This window comes from Bradysia coprophila (assembly GCF_014529535.1).
Source record: "Bradysia coprophila strain Holo2 chromosome X unlocalized genomic scaffold, BU_Bcop_v1 contig_39, whole genome shotgun sequence".
NCBI classification, from domain to species: domain Eukaryota; kingdom Metazoa; phylum Arthropoda; class Insecta; order Diptera; family Sciaridae; genus Bradysia; species Bradysia coprophila.
The window spans coordinates 3,648,944-3,668,200 of record NW_023503329.1 but is presented as its reverse complement, the minus strand read 5'-3'; the positions used below and the strand labels follow the sequence as shown (position 1 = coordinate 3,668,200).

Genomic DNA, 19,257 nt, shown 5'->3' with positions numbered 1-19,257 from the left:
ATTATTGGGAGGGCGAATGTGCTAGTCCAGCGTTCTAGAAATCTGACCCGGTTTTTGACCGTATTGGTTGAGGACGATTTGGCTTCGATATAATGAGAAGACCATCGCATACACGAGAAATGTTGCAATTAAAGTTTTATCTTTGTTTTAATATGTCTGCTAGAAGTATATTTGATTTTCATTATTTAGTGCGCGTTTCGTTAAACATTCATATTATTATGAGCAAGTATATTTTAGAAATGACCGTGGTAAAATCCTCCGACAAGTGAGAAACTTCTACTCATCGGAATGAGTGATGTGCACAATTTTTTGATTGAAGTTTAAGTTGAAAAACCAGTTCTTTGTTACAGTTCAATTATTGTGTTAAATGGTAACAGGTTCCGTTGCTCGCCGTGAAACTTTTTCGCAAACTTTTAAACTTTTTGTCCCTCATTACTCGATCATTTGATGAGAAATGACCATTCTCGCAGTAGTGCGATAAACAATTTCTCTTTTTTTTTTTTAATACTAAAATCACTACCCAACCTAAAATTTGGGGTGCGTGTGGCATGGTCAGGTCACGTTGATCACTCGACATATAAATTATTATCGAAATAAAAGCATCAAGTATACCCTCTGCAGTCGATTAAATAATTTATTTATTTTATTTGTTTATTAATTAATTGATTCGAGCCAGACATATTTTATGAATAAAAATATAAAATTCGTAAACACCTGCCGATAACGATATAAAATTTCATTAGTTAATAATCCCTTGGCGATATAAAAATATGTCCTTTTGTTACATTCATTTTAATTAAACTCCATCCCCAACGCAGGACGTGTAACATTTCGAAATCCGGGGCTCATTCATAACCATGTCTACGTTCAAATTTGGCGAGGATTACTACTGCAGGAACAGGAACATAAATACTGTTTACTGATGGCGGCCTTTACAATTTTTTTTGTCATCAATGAATTTTTGACTTCCCCTTGTCACACCGAATAATATAAAATTAACTCACAATATTGTATGTCAAGCTTAGAAGACCCTGTTAAATTTGAGGTTACAGTATTGCACAAGAATCAGAATTAGAGCGCCAACGAAGTCCTAAAGACCAACGAAGACCAAAAATTAAAAATTTGACATAGATAGGGAAGGAAAAAGGGAGCTTCACGCATGTAACGCAGGCAAAGTTTCCACACCGTGAAGCATTCGGCTTGCGATTCTTACTTGACACTCTACCAGAAATTCTCAACGTATACTACCCGTTCGTCCGACTTCGTAAATTTTTTTCACACACCTCCCCTTGAGTGTGACGTAATATCTGAATAGCCCCTTTCTATATTAATACGCGCTCTGTAAATTATACAAGTCATTTAATATATACCAAGCACAATGACACCACATGCAATGCCATTCCATAAAAAATATTCAATAAATTTGAAAAAAAAAATCTGAAAAATTGAAAGTATCTGGAAATTAGATGTCATTTTCATTGAAAATAGAAAATTTGCGGTGAAATGTTTTCAATTTATTTGTGGCGGAAAAGTAGACAGACATCTAAAGAGAAAAATGCAACATGAAAAAGAAGCGTACGAACATTGGAAAGACAGATACACAAGAAAAAGAATTTGAAAAGTCTATTGAGTACTTGTAACAGGTTTACCGGCTATAGTAGCTCACTCCAAGTTGCTGTTCTTCCATCGATTTTATAGAATATGACAGCCGAAGCTCTGCTCGGTAAGCTTAACGATTCGAGTTTCTTAGCAATAAGATATGTCGATGACATAGCGGTCTTGAGCTCCGGTGCTTTTGAAAAGGTTTTCAACTGGAGGATGATCAGAGCCGTTAGAATAGTAGAAACGTAGTGAGCAGAGTTTGGGCTGAAGAAAACGAATTGTCGTGACGATGCCAACGCTCATCAGAGTTACTCTCGAATTGACAGACATTTTACATGCACCTGTCCGGCTGTATTGAACCTTAGAACAAAGCATTTAGGCAATGTTTACATTAGGATTAGGGATATTATTGGGATTAGATTGGCTTAAAGTGCTATCTTTCGTAACAGCGAGTAAATGGCTAGCCGCTTCCGAAGGAGGGGACTGAAAGTTGAAGATGGTATAAGTTTTAGAGGCGTTCTTTTTTAAAGCTTTTTTGTTTCTACTTTTACAAACTGTATTGGATGTGTAATTAGAGGTTTTAATTGTTTGTAAGATTTCCTGTTATAAGTGACTCTGTCAGTCTGTCAACGATAAAGAACCAATCAACCGGTTATACTACTCGAATTCAAATTAAATTTCGTTTAAATTTAATATGACTGTCAGAGTGGAATTAAATATTTATTTTTTATTGTTTAATAGACTGATGAATATGAAATAAATTTAAAAATATCATTTGACATTCAGCGGATAAACATGAAATAATCATCGACTTTATCATAACACGGCCCTCCTTTTTCTTTTCCTGTCGCTTCTTTGCATCCGTAAACGCTGCGTAACAGAGTACCTGTGATAAACGAGTCAGCATTTGTGAAAAGTGTGTTCAATGATGCGAACATCCTTATAAAATGTGAAATTTCCCGTAGTATGTTTCCATCGAAGCTCAAAGCACAATTATCTAATTGTGTACATTGAATCGAATAAAAGTATACAAAAAAAAATCAGCGTTCTAGGTCAATTCGTACCACATGACTATTTTTGGACAAATAGATTTTTATATTGTAATTGGAGCGATGCATTCGAAGAAGTGTCGTTGCTCACTGTAGACACTTTTCGCCTGTTATCGATCGCAATACAACGTGGAAACGCAGCTTGCATTTTGGGTACATTGGGGAAGAATAAGATAGATGACTTTTATTTATTGTAATTTTATTTTTTGAAAGAAAAGATCGATTTTTTACTGGCTGCGTCATTATTGTGAGGAGTCTTTTTTTCGCTCAATAAAACGAAACGTTTTCTTAAACAGGTATCTGTCGATCTAAAATCGATGTCTTTAGACGAAATTTTCTAAATCTATAAGTATCGTCTCTTACTTTAGGTTGGACACTCCTAGGAGTTAATGTTACATATTTTATGATTAACCCCATAACCCTCACAACAGTAATACAAGGCTAGGAGTCTTTTCGATGGATTTGTTTAGCATTAAATGGAAATTCGACGAAGAAAGTGTTAGTATATTGGTTACAGGCGAATGCGTTCGAATTTCATTAGAATTTCTCCGTATATTTACATAGACTGAATATTTTTGAAATTTCTGGTCTGGTTAAATATAAATCGAATTTCTTGTTATTTGCGTAATAAATTTACTCCTCTCTTTCGATTCCTTTTATTAAATCTTAAAAATCTCAAACATACCAGCCATTTAACAATAATTGTTTGTTTTAGGAAGGTACATTATGCGATTATTAGTATTTACATGACAGTGCAAAGAAAGGCAATTCTCGCATGCGTATGTATAGTACACCTAGTGATGAAGGATGATTCACAGCATGACCTTGAAATTGAACAATTTTCTTTGTCTATTCAGATTCTTGTTACCAACGTCTACCTTGAATATGGGTGCTATTCATCATCATCTAGATATATGTATAGGGCGTTTAGCACTCTACTCTTCTACACGAAAAAAAAAGATTTGGAAAGAATTGTTTGCTAGAAATATATTTATAGTTGTGACAAATATATTTATATTTGTCACAAAATTTCAGGTAATTTGCTTGTCACAATTATATTTAATTATTTGTGACAAATTATTTCAAAATATATTCGTTACAAATATGTAAATATTTGTAGCAAATATGTAAATATTTGTTACAAATATATTTAATTATTTATGACGAATTATTAAAAAAATATTTGTGGCAAATAATTAAATATATTTCGGACAAATATTTATATATTTGTAACGAATATAGTTAATTATTTGCTACAAATGTTTATCTAATATATTCGCCACACATATTTACATATTCGATACCAATTTTTTACATTAAATTGGTATTGAATATTTCTTTTTTTTTCCGTGTATGAATTCTTCAACACTGATTCAATATTTAGATACCCTACGAAAATATTAAGAAATTAAATTTTGAACTGCAAAGCATTTTGGTGTGCACTAGAGAATCAAATTGAGAAGCACAAAAAATGGTGTAGACTGGAAAATATAAATTGATTTTTGTTGGTTCCATGAAATTGATGTACGGAACACAACAATAAAACGACTGTCTACTCAGAGTTGGAACATAATTTTGTTTAAAAAAAAAAATATTTTTGAGTGTTGTGTTCGACAACATTGGTAACTGTGCATAAATCGAAGCACACAAAAAACCATACATAAAACTGACATCGAACAACATTTCCAAAGAGTTGTGCTGAACAATTCGTAAAAAATTAAAAGGAATCAGAAAGTTGTTCCAGTAACTTCGTTTCTTTCTTCCTTTTTCTACTTTTCTGAGAAAATGTTTTTTTATTTTTTATTTGTCTGACATTGCCATGTTTGTGAATTTGAATAATGCTTTTGTGATAAAAATTCAGTATGCCAATATCTATGCCATATTATACATGGTTATCGTCGCAAGAATGTAATTTTAGAATATATTTGATTACTGCTTGAAATCACATTAAAATGTGTGTCAATATATAGAAATGGAGGTAAGCGAATTCTCCCTTATTCCATTCAAATGTTAGGCCGTCAAATATTCCGAAAAATCAATAATTCTTTTATAGTCAGGCACTCAGAAATATCTGTCTATTGAATTCGTTTGACGAATTGTTGGTCTTTGCCAAAATAATTTAAGTGAATTCGAAGAAGTAAACATTGTTTACGATTAGAATCAAACTATCACTAAATTTGTTCACTAAGTACATATGTCACGCAAAATTAGCCAAAACATTTTTGTCACATGACTCTGTAATACAGATTCTGTATTCTCAATTGTTTTCCCGGTAGCATAAGACTATGCTGTGCACCTGATACCAACAGTTTTACTTTCTGTAAATCCATCACTTAACTGCAGTGGCTGCATCGGAAGAAGCGGAAGAAAACTACAAAAACGACTCAGCGTCAAGGTATATAAATCTTGCTGCAGTTCCTATCTGTCCGCTGTCCCTATTTATTCATTTCATTCGAAAATTCCTCGCATACGATACGAAAGTCATGGAAAAGTCGAAAATAATTCAAATCTTCATGTTTCTACGTTTGACATTTTTCTATGCTGTTGAGCGTTACGAAACCGTTAAATTCAATAAATATTTAATGGATCAACAGAAGAAAAAAGAACGATAGAGAGCTTTAAGCAAACATTTTCCGTCTTCCCCATAAAAGATTGTTCAGCTTGCACATTAACTATTCACGAAAACTTATGCGATCACACTAGTGTGCATCTATCTATCCCATGCATTATACACATACACCGTAACTTTATTGGTAAGCCTTACATAAATACTACACTTTATATACCCACTATGCATTCCTCGCAGATAAGAGTGTTGTGCTAACATTTGGTTTTATGTTTGCTTGTTTTTTCGCATTTATTTTCACATATTTTACCCCGAAATAAAAGAAAAAAAGGAGTGCAAGAATGAACCAAATAGCTCCACTATCGCCACTAAACAAGGGAGCGGAAAATAGATGTTTCTGCTCTCGCCAATGTTGCTTTTTGAGTGCTACAAAAAACTGTAGCTGGATATGTTTTTCGTTATTACCACAGTAATGTATCCAGGTGTGTGATAACGCTTTTCTTTACATTGATATTATATTTTGTACGGGACATAAATTCAGAGAAAAGAAAATAAACCAACAGCAATAACAACAACTGCTCTCATTCTTTCCACTCGGTTAAGAAGTGATTGTATTGTTCAATGAACATTAGAATTAGTACATGGGATATGAATGTAACTTACCTGGTCCCAAATTTGTGGTGAAAATGTCATGAAGCAGCATAAATTCGTCCTCGGGGGCTGCAGATGCAGCACCAAAACAATCATTTTCCGGCCATATTTCCCTGTTTAGAAGTATAGAGAAGAATCGTTATCGGGAATTTACTATAAAATGAGGGTGTCGCTACTTGACACAATTAATTTTGTTCAATGTTCGTTGAAATGCTATTAAATTGGATAATTGGTCAATGAATCTGTGGTATTCCATTATTATGTGACTCGTTTATTATTGATGTTGAGACTATGTACGAGTCCTTATATGAAATTGGTGTACATTCCATCGTAAATTTTCTGGACATCGTGATTTTCAAGGAATTGAGTTGTTCGAGGTACACTACTTATAATTCTAGATGCATTTCGTAATAAAATCCTTGAGAATCAAAATTAGTCGAGTGTTTTAGTAGGTAGCGAATGGTTCCTGCAACAATAGCAATTTAAACACTATTGTTCCAGGAAAGATAAACTACAATTTACATCTAGATGTATAATTTATCCAAATATAATTTCACCACGGCAAACCAGGCATATCATTTCATAAAGTAAACCAGGCAGGAGCTCTTGATTTGACTAGGGACCTGCATTATCTAGTAGCCTTATTTTTTGCGGATAAAGTTATTTAATTTAAGTCAGTGTTCATTTGAGTTCATTTTCATTCATTGTATTAGGTCACTTATTTGACGTTTCGAAAATGAACCCCTCCTGCCTGGTTTATTTTACTCTGCCGTGATTTCACATTTTGGTCTTAGTTTTGCTAAATTTAATTTAAATTTTGAATTTTGACTTTTGATCTCTGCGAAAATTTCATTATTCCATTGCATTTGTCTATACACTAGATCTACTTTAGTTGCGGCTCCCCTAGGTATGTTGAGTTTGCTTTAGATGGCACAAGTTAATTCTCAACAATTTCTTAATTCTATGTTTTGATAACATAGTCACGACAATTTTGTGTGAAACAATGGTCAAAGTTCACCTGGGAATTCCGAAAGTACTGAGAGAGAGAGAGAGAGAGAGAGAGAGAGATGTTTTAACTTTTAAATAAATCAAATCGCTGAACAGTCTCTTGTGGCGTTAATGTGACGTTTGTTATTGACGTTGTATAACACTCATTACTTAGATCATGCAATTAAAAAGAGTTTTCCCATCGCCGCTAGAAAAGTGTGAAGAGCCAATTCTTTTTAACATTCCGCAGTTCCTTTTGTATATATGCGAAAACTTTTTTTTTTCTCAGAGCTGCACACAGCACATTATTTATATGCTTCGCTCGGATAAAAGAAAGATTTTTATAAAAAAAAACAAAATGCTGAATCCTCATCCATGCAAGAAAGTGCAAATAGAAAGTATAAAATAATTTGTACCCTTCACTTAAATGTCTTTCATTTAAGTTTAAGTAAATACGTTAGTAGAAAAGCAAATAAATTACCGCAAACACAAGTTTTGTTTAAATCGAAGTATGTGTGTGTGCCATTTAAGTAGTGAATGAAGTATGGTTTATATGAACTTTTATCGAAAAGAGACACTCAACTCTCTACAAAACTATTAATCTTTCAAAGTAAAAATAAGAAACTTTTATCCATTCCTTTTACTGTTGAATCTTAGCATTTTAGCATAGGATTGCGCCATAATTTTTGTTTTCAGATATACTGTCATTTGTGGTCTTAGCATTTGATCAAAAAGTTATTCCTGTTCGTCACATTTATTTGAATTAATTTCGATTTTATTAAGTCGGCAACAGTTCATTGAAATTCAACAGAAAAGCCTTAACATCTATAAAATATGCGACTTTATAACTAACATAGTCCATGGTTAGGTTATTTTTTTTTTAAATTTGTATGTCAGATTACTAGACATAGCTTTTACAATAACAATAGTATTTTCATATACAGGCACACTCGCAGAGATTGAGTGTGTTAGCAAGTAAAGCGTTTCTTTCAACAGAAGGAAACCTTTAACCTTCTTAAACCAAATAGTACGCCCATAAAGAAATTGATTACCCCTTCAAAATTTAGATATTTCTAAAACTTATCCTGTCATAGACTGTACTAGTATTTCGTTTCAGCTGATCCACCTATAAAAATAAATATGCCTTTAATAGTTCTATCATTACCACGCGCATATTCATATTCATATTATTCAATTTCAAAATCGTCGGACTGTACTATTACGTCTAAAACTTATCCAAATCTTTTACTTCATTCCTTTTGAACATATTAGACACAAATTGTCGTTTATTTTTGTCGTTTTTATTGATAACAGACGTCTGTAACTGATTGAAAGTATCACAAATTGAAGAGAAAAAAATGGATAAAGAAACGGAGGGGGATGGCTAAGTGAGATTTTTTAAGGGATCTTCCTGGGGATCTTAGAAATCTTAGAAAAAGAAGAACCAAATTTCTAATCATTTTGATCTGTTGTTCAACGTCAATAAAGCTCTACAATGAGAGAACATAACGATAAGAACCAATATTTTCCGGCAGTTGCTAGACTGCTAGACAACGACGTAAAAAAAAATGATGATCTCCAGTACAGTAAAACTAAAGAAGTACAAAATCTATAAACAATGTATGAATACACGATAGTTAAAACAGTTATAGAAGGTTAATCTCTATCTTTCACAGCGTTTGCGATCATACAAAGACAATGGTCGAGCTGTCGATAAAGCCTATAAGTTTGACCATATTGAACTTAGACAAAGTTTATTGCGGAGCTTTTGACACAAGCAAATCAAATAATTCAGCTATAAACATTCGTTGTACGTACACAACTTGAATGACAATGATGTCAATTTATGTAGCTATCAAATGTTTCGCGTGCCTACTTCTTAATTTATCCAAAAATGTAGATGTCATCTGCTACTTTTTTTTAATGAACCAACAAAACAGTGTATATTCAAAGTAGCCAAATTCATTTCAAAAAATCCACACGAAAACTACATTTTTTTAGTAGCAAATATTTGCTACAAAAACATTTAATTTTTATGTTATGCAAAGTTAAGTTATAATAATACCAAAACTGGAAAATTAAAAATGAACGACGAATTGTTTACGGTTGTGAATATTCAGTTTATTTTATAACGCAAAAATGAAGTACCTAAAATAATATTGTCGTCCTGATAAAGCAGAAAATATGCAAAATAAACATATTATTAATAAAATTCTATAAAATGAATAAGGTTTTTGTACACCACCGCCTCTCGTCGCAGCACGAACATGGCAAGGACGAAATGCAATGACAGTGAGAGGTAGAATGGTCTCTATATTTTATATATATAATGTAAATTGGTTTATATAGGGTGTGTACACATGTTTTCATTTTAAGTGTACTTTGAAAGTTATTCGTAATTCAAAATTAAATTTATACAAATTAAAAGTGATAAAAACATACTATAAAAATATACGAAGAGGTAGTAGTTTGTGTAACTAGTTTCTGTTTTAAAAATTGTATCGGGAAGATATAAACAGGCTGTCAAACGAAATTTCTCGATAGTATTTTTCCTGACACATGATAAAGGTCTGTTTTAGCGAATGAGACATTTCCAGCACGAGCCGGAGGCGAGTTCTGGAATCGAATTCGCTCAAAAAAGTCCTTTAGCATAAGTTAGGAACAACGTTTTGTTTATAGTGGGCCGGAAATGAGCGACGAAGTCGCAACATTTTAGCACTAAATAAACAAAATTTATACAATTTTAGATTTCGTTTTCAACGTTCTCTTATTTCATGTGTAATTAATTTCCTTCCCAACACTGCAGCCGCAATTCCTTCGAGGCCTTTATTAGATTTCAAAAATAAATCTTTGTCCGTGTAAAAGTCATTGAATCATATCAAAAAAGATAAAATAATTCAGCTAAGTGTTGATGATACTGAACACTGCAGAAAATACGCACATGTCGAATGACTGCGTTCTGTCAGAAGCTGAGCATCAGCGTCACTCGGTTACTATTTCTCTGCGGTTAAAGTATCAACCTTGTACAAAGTAAGAAAGCTTTCGATCAGCGTTTTTCTCCTATTGCCTGTTCATCAAATCAAATTCATGCATAAGAGATGCAAGATATGGTTGAAAGGTTAATAAAAAGAGATGCATACAGTCGTCACGCGTGACATACTTTATAAATGAAGCGTTTTCGACCGTTTTTGTACAAGTGATTTAAAACCAGAAAATAAAAGTGTGACATCAATTCCACGCACAATCGCAAAACGGTGGTTTGTGCACGTCAATTGCAGCATAAATATTTAAATATCTTTGTAGCTGATGATAATTTTGAAAAATACAATTATGTTGTACATGACGAAATTAGCATTTTTAGAGTGATACAGAGACTGAGATTTTTTTAATCTGCTGTTTGAAGCGCTTATTTTTGAAGAGTATATAAACAGAAACGTTCAGTGTGATTTTATTCAATGAAACCAGGTATGGCCTGTCCATACAAACTGGAGGAAATAGCGATTTCATATAAAAAAACTCACCTTTCAATGATTTTCATTGAAAGGTAAGTTTGTTTGTATGAAATCGCTATTTCCTTCGCTCCATACAAATTTTGACGTTAGACCATTCCTATAGAGTATTAGAGTATACTTTCATTGGTTTAATTCACTGTGATGTGAATTGAAAGTGGTTCTAAAGTTTTTAGTACAAAATGTCGGATTTGTGCTTTGCTAAACTATGTTTTGACGGTCTTATTTCAACTCTTTGTCTTTGTCTGAAAGAAAAAAATATTCTGACTTTGTTTTAATTTGTTCAATCTTGTCATGTCATACGACAAGCTTCTGTTTTAAGTTTGTCAACGATTTTTTTTTGTATTACTAGGTGTAATACACGGTCTAATTACCTTGTTTAAAATTTCGCATGACTTTAGAATCCTAAAATGATATCAGACCGGACCTAGAACGTAACAAAAATTCATATTATCATGGTAAAAATTCCATGAAAATTCTGCCATAATTTTGTTTTTATTTAAATTTAATAGACAACAATTGCATTGCGACAACGCTGCGTTGAACAAATATGAATTTGTAATACGTTTCACAATATTTGACTAAGCCATCCATTTAATTAAATAAAACAGTACGGCTGACTGTCCAATAATAATGTGTGCACAACACTTGCGACGCTTTACTAAGCTTTATAATAAATAAAATTGAATATACACTAACGTGTCAAGCACTGAAGCTCCCTTTAATAAATATAGTTTTAGTTATGGAAACCAAGTTAACTTGATACTGCGAAACTATCCCATTTATTTAGATGATAAATTTTGTGCAATTAAATGTACTTAAAAAAGAATGTCCACAAATTCTTGCATTTTATATTTATAATACGACTATGAATAAAAACACGCTAAATTATTTTATCTTCAGTCCGGTGCAATTACAAATGCACCACCCCACCACACGACTCTCAGCTTGAGCCTTGTGCAATATGTTGCAAAATATGGTCTTAAATCTTTGGAAATTGTTTTAATAATGATAAATTATTAATTACAAACTGGCAAAAAGGAAGAAAACGGCGACCTCCATTCTCTCTTCCCAATGTAAGTGCGGTATAAGGGAATCTTTATGGAAGATTTCAGCGCATAACGCGCTCTGTTTGTTTGAAAACATTTTCACCAAAAATGGGCTGGAGTAGTGGGGCGAGGGGGTAAATATGCTGCATTCAGCGTAGTATCTGAGTTTACCTAACGTAACTGTATTTTATTGCAGAGAAAATGTTAACATTTCATAAATTATGGGGTATTAGAAACTGAGTTTATGCGGTTGGGAACATATTTTCGACATAATCTTATTGTGCGGTATGCTGTATAATTCTATGTGGTTAGATTGAACATTATTATTTCATATTGTTACAATTGTTCGAGATTCTTTTTTTTATTTGCACTTTTCAAGTCGTTGAATTTTATTGCCATATTGTTGTTATATGTAAAAAAAATCATTTGCCATAAAGCAACACTCATTCAAATGATATTTTCGAGAGGATTTTTTTTTTCTGTGAGTTCGTGTTCAGTTGTTTCACAAAACCGATCGAAATCAAACAGAAAAAAAATAGATTCACCGAAACACTACAATATAAACACACGAACACTTTTCGATACATTTTTGATTAGACAAAACCCTAAGACATGGAAAATGGAAAATGTTCGTTACGCCTCAAGCAAGATTGTGTGTGTAAAGGTCAACCGTTTCCGATTGGTCATCGATACATTTTATACTTATACACGACTACACATAGACATGTACCAGACAAAGTTTACATAATTTTTTGAGCAACAATAGTTTATAACATTAAATGTAAGGGCAACACTACCCAGATCCAATTTTAAATTTATTTCACCCATCTCGTGTGCAGAATGTATTGTGTACACAGTTGCACACGTGTTAAGGACATATTTTCTCGTGTTTCATGTGTGTACATGTTTAATAAAGCCATATCACCAGGTCGTATCATCATTTGCTTTGGATTAAGAGATTGGAGAATCTGAGCAATACGATCTGTTTCGAATTAGTATTTTGTGTGCTGAATTGCGATTAGAAAATGTAATTTCAAGATTTTTCTTCTTCTTAAAATGGACTATATCACAGCTGAGAGGCTTAAACGTTTATTGATGATAAGTGAGATTTAGTCCTCATCGGGAAATTACAATGTAATTCGAAGATGGTAAATAATTTGGCTTTTGTGAACATTTGTGTGAACATTTTCGATGAACATATTTCGATGAACTAGATTTTAGGAAAAAAAAAAAAATATTGGAGAACGAGCACGCATATACCAGATAGACAACATTGTGCAGATTGCCAAATAATAACTAATTTCAGCACCACTCATCCTATTCGCCGTTGATGAACTCTTTGATAGGAAACCTCTATTTTTTTCTAATTCTTTCCGCTCTATTTTCAGGTGATATAACTTCACTCTAGTAGAATATGCATGAAATGTCATAGCTGTGAAGTAGGTTCAGTAAAACAAAGAGCATTTATTTATTACATTTCGGCTTTAGTTTCCAAACAGCATTTCCCTATAGCCCGCCTGGAATTCTTATCTTAAAATTTTATAATTATACGCATCGGACAGACTCGTTTCCATTGAATGTGTAAACAATTTAGCCAGCAATAACGACCAACGTATTGACATAAATTAATGGATCAATTAATTAATTAATCATTCCACACAATAATTAGGAACACCTGCATAGCACAGATGGTGTGTGTGTGTATATAGCAAGGTATGCAGATGAAACTCATATAACGTCTACGTAGCGAGACGATGACATCTTATTACCCCACTTCAATACTACGTATACGGCCTTTGAAATTGATGTGATGATGTGATTGTGTTATATTAGACATATAATTCTCTCAATCGAAATTTTATTTAATTCGATTGAAATGTCTTTAACTAGTCAAGTTTGACATACGAAAGTTTTCCGGAAAATATTCTCTCTTTTTTAAAAAAGCCAACGTCGAATCATTTTACGAAATCTTAATTAATCATGCTGAGTACTCTTCCACATTTTATTTAGCTTTATGAAGATATTTCTTTCAGTCGTATAATTTAATGAAAGTTTTGTAATTCCTTAAATAATGTATTTAATCATATTAAATAAATACTCACACGGATGAAAGAATCATACATACGTATACGAAGACGTAGAAATTCACGGAAAGCATTTTATCTTTCATTTTAAAAACTTTCACATATCTTCCCCATCATATCGTTGAAGAACATACAAACATTATACAGAATTTTGTACTGAAATCTTGTGTTGTATGCCACATAGAGAAGCCAATTTCACTTGAAGCCCAAAAGTTTATACAGCAAAATGGTTGTATAGAGCGCAATATACACTTACTTATAGTCACTAAGTTTTTCTCAAGACAAATTGCAGCTTAAAATTTGTAGTTTATCTATATAAATTTTTTCTTCCAACATCTCTACTCTTGTTCAAACGAAGAATGAAGAGAAATTACTTCTTACTCACTCAGATTTAATTTTCTTTTGGTTACAATTTTTTTTTTGTATTCTTCCTCTTTGCGTTCATAGAAATTGCTCTGTCGAGTATTTTTACGGACGGTGCTAACAAAAGAGTTATTAGAAATTTTAACATCAGTCTGTTCAAACTGATACACAATTGAAATTTATTGCTTTATAGATTGAGTTCGTTCTGTGTGAAAATTAAACTTTTATGCTCCGGTCTGGTCGAGTAAATATTTAATTTTTAATAAAACTAAATTGTGTATACACGTTCAGGTTTTGTTTGGAGCTTTGTGAACTGTTGGCATCATTACCGCCAGGTTTCGAACAATCATTTTCATCAAGGTTGTTACTCTACCTACGACGAAACGTATTTGTTCTGACACTTTGGCTTATGCGTGCTGGAATCGTCCTTCATACACCTGTATATTTCAGTCAACTTATATCGTAGAGAAAGTAAAATGATGTCGGAATAATAGTTATTTGATCACGGAGGGAAAAAAAGTAGAAAACTTCTTACATTTTTCCTTAGATCAACACAACATTTTTCACAACATCACAACAAAGGCTTCTGAAGTTCCTCATGAGGTGATAAAATGACTATTTTCTCGCCTTCGTTGTGCAATAGTTATTTACGCATCTCTTGTGGACGGTCACTTCGTTCGGGCTACAATCCGCGAAATTGCCTAAAAAAACCGTCCTCAACAGATGCTCATACAACTTTTCATGTAAGAGGGCCGAAAACCCGAGAAAAATTCTGCAAAACCCCCGTCATGAAATAGTTATTTATGCCACTCAGTATCATAATATGCAAAATTTACAAACTTTAGATTCCTCTGTGGCATAAAACGTTGTATGCAACTCAATGCACTCGATGCACTCGATGCCTATAGGAGCCTAATAAAGTACTTTGCATCTCGATTGTATAAATTACTATTATACAACCGAGTGATAAACGCTTTTTTAGGCAGCAACATGCTTCATGCGTCGAAAACCGTACCTTTCATGATTCAAGCTATTCTTTCGAAGCCCTACGTAAAATTCATTACATTACTCGGGATAAAAAGGTGAATAGTAGAGTTTTCGAAGAGGATCCCCAGAGCGCTGAAAAACCAAAGTGACAAAACAGAAATTTTTCGTTTTCAAATTGCAACTTAATGCGAGGGGAAAACGATATTCAAAACCAGAGGCTGTTTTTGGAAAGACATTTTACCATATTTTCTTGAATTTCATATTTTCCTTAACTCCGGTAAATTTTACAGTAGTGTCGAATTTGCAACAGCTGGTCTTTCACCAGCTGGTGCCCTTGTTACATTTTATATCAAAAGTGCATTTGTCGGTTTACTCACTCACACGCTGTTTGTGAATAAATCTGTTAATACACTATTGATATGAGCGCCAGCTGATGAAAGACTAGCTGTTTGAAAATCTGCACTCCAGTGAAATTTACCGATTGTAATTTTCTTAAAATTGAGAAATTGAAAAAGTTGAAGAATTGGGAAAATTAAGGAAATTATGGGAAATTCCCAAAAATAGTCCCTATCCAAAACGGGTGTGACAGAACTTGTTTATTTGGAGCAGAGGAAAATGACTTTGATTCGCTAGTGATTTCCCGCAGAGACTTCTCGGACTTTTACTTGATTCTCCGGAGTCATTCACTGCTTAACCGTTTGTGGGCTATCTGCCTACCAATCGATCTATTGGGAGTTTTTGGTAATGACCGGGTATTGCGGTTTCCCGATTTCATGATTAAACGCTTTCCCTAACAATAATCTAAATGATTAAGACAAAGTCTTTAGAACGATTAAACGATTTTTCCAGAGGCACAAAGAAATCTTGCCATTCACTGGTTTTGAGATCAATAGTTCAAGTGTCTTTTTTCATCCGTATAGCTTTATTTAGGCCACGGTTTTATTATTTTCCTTAATGACAACTTAATGTTCCGTAAAATCGACCAAATGTTATAATTAATACCAACACCAATCTGAACATTAATTAATATGATGCACGAACGAACATTGAAAATTTATCAATATTATAATGTGAAGCACTTACCTTGCCGAACGTAACAGGATGATGGCATGCTCGAATTTTTCTTGCCGCAATAGAGTATGGATCTTAATCATGCATGTATCCCTGCAAAATTCATATTACGTAAATATTAATTATTAAAATCACATTTCAACATAGAAAGAGAGGCGGCACACATATCCTATTGACATAGATTATGATCGAAGTTTCCCTCTAATACGGGAAGCACATTTAACTTTATTTCCATTACTAAGCATTATATTACACACCACCAGCAGCAGCTTATGCTATGTATAATAGTATACGTAATAAATATGGTAATTGCTTTTAACCTACTTTTGATCATCCATACTTTTATCGGATATAGCGTCAAAGGGTAAAGGATGTTCTTCCTCCGGCAATGCAATGTCACTTGCCAAAACAGCAGATACTTGAGCCGCAATGGTTTCCCAAATATTTTCAAACTTTTCCTGCAAGAAGATTTTTATTTTCTCAATTTTCTTCTCTATTTTTTATTCGTCGAGTAAGTCGAGTAAGGGGGCACACAATGAAAGTAAATTTTCGAAATTTATGTTTTCCATATAAAAATTTTAACGGTCACATATTATGGAAGAGAAGACGATGTACGATAGGGAATGTAGGGGCATATCGTCGATGCTATATGTGTATAATGCGTTCAATTTACTGTTAAAATTTAGTAATCAATTTTATGTTTCAATAAAACTCAATTGCATCGACAAAAAAAAAATTGTTAGCCCCGTACGAACTCTAACGTATACTGGAGAATAATAGGTTTAATATGATAATGTTGCTATCTTCACTTCATTTGACCCGATTCAATCAGGGATCGTCCATAAAATCGACTATATACTCGATCGAAAGAGATGCAAGATATGGTTGAAAATGTGATAAAAAGAAATGCAAATAGTGTTCACACGTGACATACTCGATGGATGATGTGTCAACTTTGTTTTGTTTACAAATCTGACACTCACTTTTCGAGTGTTTATGCAGAAACATAATCTCTTTGTATGTAATTCAGAGCGAACGTGAAAGGTTTTGGTGCTACTCATTGAGACCCATTGTCCAAAAATAACCAAAAAATTTTGCTGTGACAGTCGAAAGTCGATCGTCAAACCTACTGCCGTCTTTGATGTACAAGGAGCAAAACTAGTTGGAGTAGAAGTTGGAGCGGCTCTGACAACAACACTTTTGCTGGTAAACGTGCGATAGTTCTACTTGACTCAACCCTTCATACAATATGCCATCCTTGCGAAAGAGATGCAAGATATGGTTGAGGACGATATAGAAAGAGATGCAAATAGTCATTGGTTATACTTTATGAATGATATCCTAGCTTTCTTTTGTGACAAATCTGTCAATCGTTTAGATAGTGGTTTAGGGTCTTTAGGGACCTACAGAAGTATAAAATGTGTTCACGGCGAACATCAACGTCAATCTGGAAATCCATAGTCAAGCAAATTGGTTTAGTAAACTCGGAGTTAGCTGCGTACTGCACATGGGTACAGGTTTGTCGTACGGGGCTAACGTTGTTCCGTTTTTTCTTTTTTCATATTTTTGTTAAATATGAAATGGGCCGAGCTGCGACTGTTCCCGGATTGGTATTTATGCACATTATATATATACGAATTTTTGTATACATTTTTTTCGGTATAAAACGAGAATTTATTGATATTGAGTGCTAGAGCTATTACATAAAATAATTTATTCCATGTTGTTATGGTGCTTAAGTATAGTACTTACCAGATTTTCTTCTGGTTTTGATGTGGCTGCTTTGTTTTTAGACGATTTCTTTGAATGTTTTGCCCTTTTGGTGGATTTCTTTTGTACAACGACACCACCCTTGCAAAAATTTTCCATTAATTTGAAGAAAATATGAACCATTTCAATTACATCGCGTAAATAGGCTCTGTGAAAGATGAAGAAAGAAAAAAATGAATAAATGAACAAATGCATGTAAGTGATGAAGGGGAAAATCAACTATGTACAACATTTTTTTATATTTTTTTTTAATGTGAATGATAAATGATCCGATTTTTTACTGTGTAGTTATACAATTTCAGAACCAATTTGTAAATATATTTTTTCATGGAAATAAATTGATTTTGATTTCAGTTTAATGAGCAAACTGAATATACTAGCTGATTGAAAAAAAAATCATTATACGGTAGTTGGCAAGTATACCCCTTGTCTCACCTGTTCTCATTCATCTCTATTATTGATGTATGAATATGCTAGGATAAGTCGATTTTACAGAGTGAGAAATTAAAGAAGTAACGTTATCAACTTGTTTCACTATGTTATCCATATCTCTGCGAGCAGTTTTTTCATGATTTTTAGTTGGTTTGTACAGAAAGTGCAGAAAAAACCGCTTTGCAAGCTACAATAAGAAAGGTGCTGATTTTATAATAAATGTCAATTCCGCTATTATACATCAGTTATCGATAAACATGACCAAGTAAGAGATGAGCTCTGGCAAGAATCCGTTTATGGTAGAAAAATCTACGATTCAACAAATGAAGTAACAGATTATGAATCAAGCTTAATGTAGGACTTGCAACAAACGAAGGTACAGATTTAATCACAACAAAACGATTTTTTTTGGAAAAAAAACTCAAAGTTTTGTGAATTTACTTAAAGCCACTTGCTTTTCTGTCTTGACATGATGGAATTATATGTGAACTGTACGTGTACGATACAAAAAGATTTTTTATATTTTTGGCTACCTATTTCGGTTTCATCTTTATAGAAAAATAGCTTCCTTTGACATACTTTACCTACCGCTAGTAGGAACAGCTGAACGAGAGAAACAAGCAGGGGTAAATCGTAAAACATCTGCGTTGATCTTCCTACTGTTTAGCGAATGCAAACCTACTGTGACAGATTAAATCCACTCAACGCAATATCAATGTTCATGTATCATTCGTCTATGCGGTAACAGAAGGGATTCGATTCAAAATAATGAAACATGTAAACGGAGATTTTACTTTTACTTTTAGCTTTACATGCTACATGCTTCGAAAACCGTACCTTTCATCAGTGTTTCACCTTCATAGAGACTAATTGGACCACGGTCCAGGGCACTGGAAAAAGAGGACGCTGGAATATCATAGACGAAAAAACTTACCTAATTATGCTTTTCAAGAAAAAGAGGCGCTAGAGAGCTCAATAGTCCGGGGCTCTGAATGCAAGATGTGGCACTGCTTTTCATGTTTCAAGCACTACTTTAGACGCCCTCAGCATGCATCTAAAATCCATTACATAACTCGAGATAAAAATTCAAAGTCTCGTTAACGTGTTTTTCTCGACCTCAGCTACGCCTCGGCTCAA

General features: G+C 33.3%; 1 protein-coding gene across 1 annotated transcript in view; it reads right to left on the bottom strand.

Moving 5' to 3' along the window:
- Nucleotides 1–19,257, bottom strand: part of LOC119069857 (protein timeless homolog) — a 241,190-nt gene that overhangs the window by 195,717 nt on the left and 26,216 nt on the right. Inside the window, exons 8-11 of the mRNA XM_037174032.1 lie at nt 17,671–17,836; nt 16,243–16,376; nt 15,931–16,011; nt 5,881–5,981 (exon numbers count right to left, since the gene is read on the bottom strand). Of these exons, the coding sequence (XP_037029927.1) occupies nt 5,881–5,981; nt 15,931–16,011; nt 16,243–16,376; nt 17,671–17,836 (482 nt within the window). The remainder of the gene's footprint in view (nt 1–5,880; nt 5,982–15,930; nt 16,012–16,242; nt 16,377–17,670; nt 17,837–19,257) is intronic.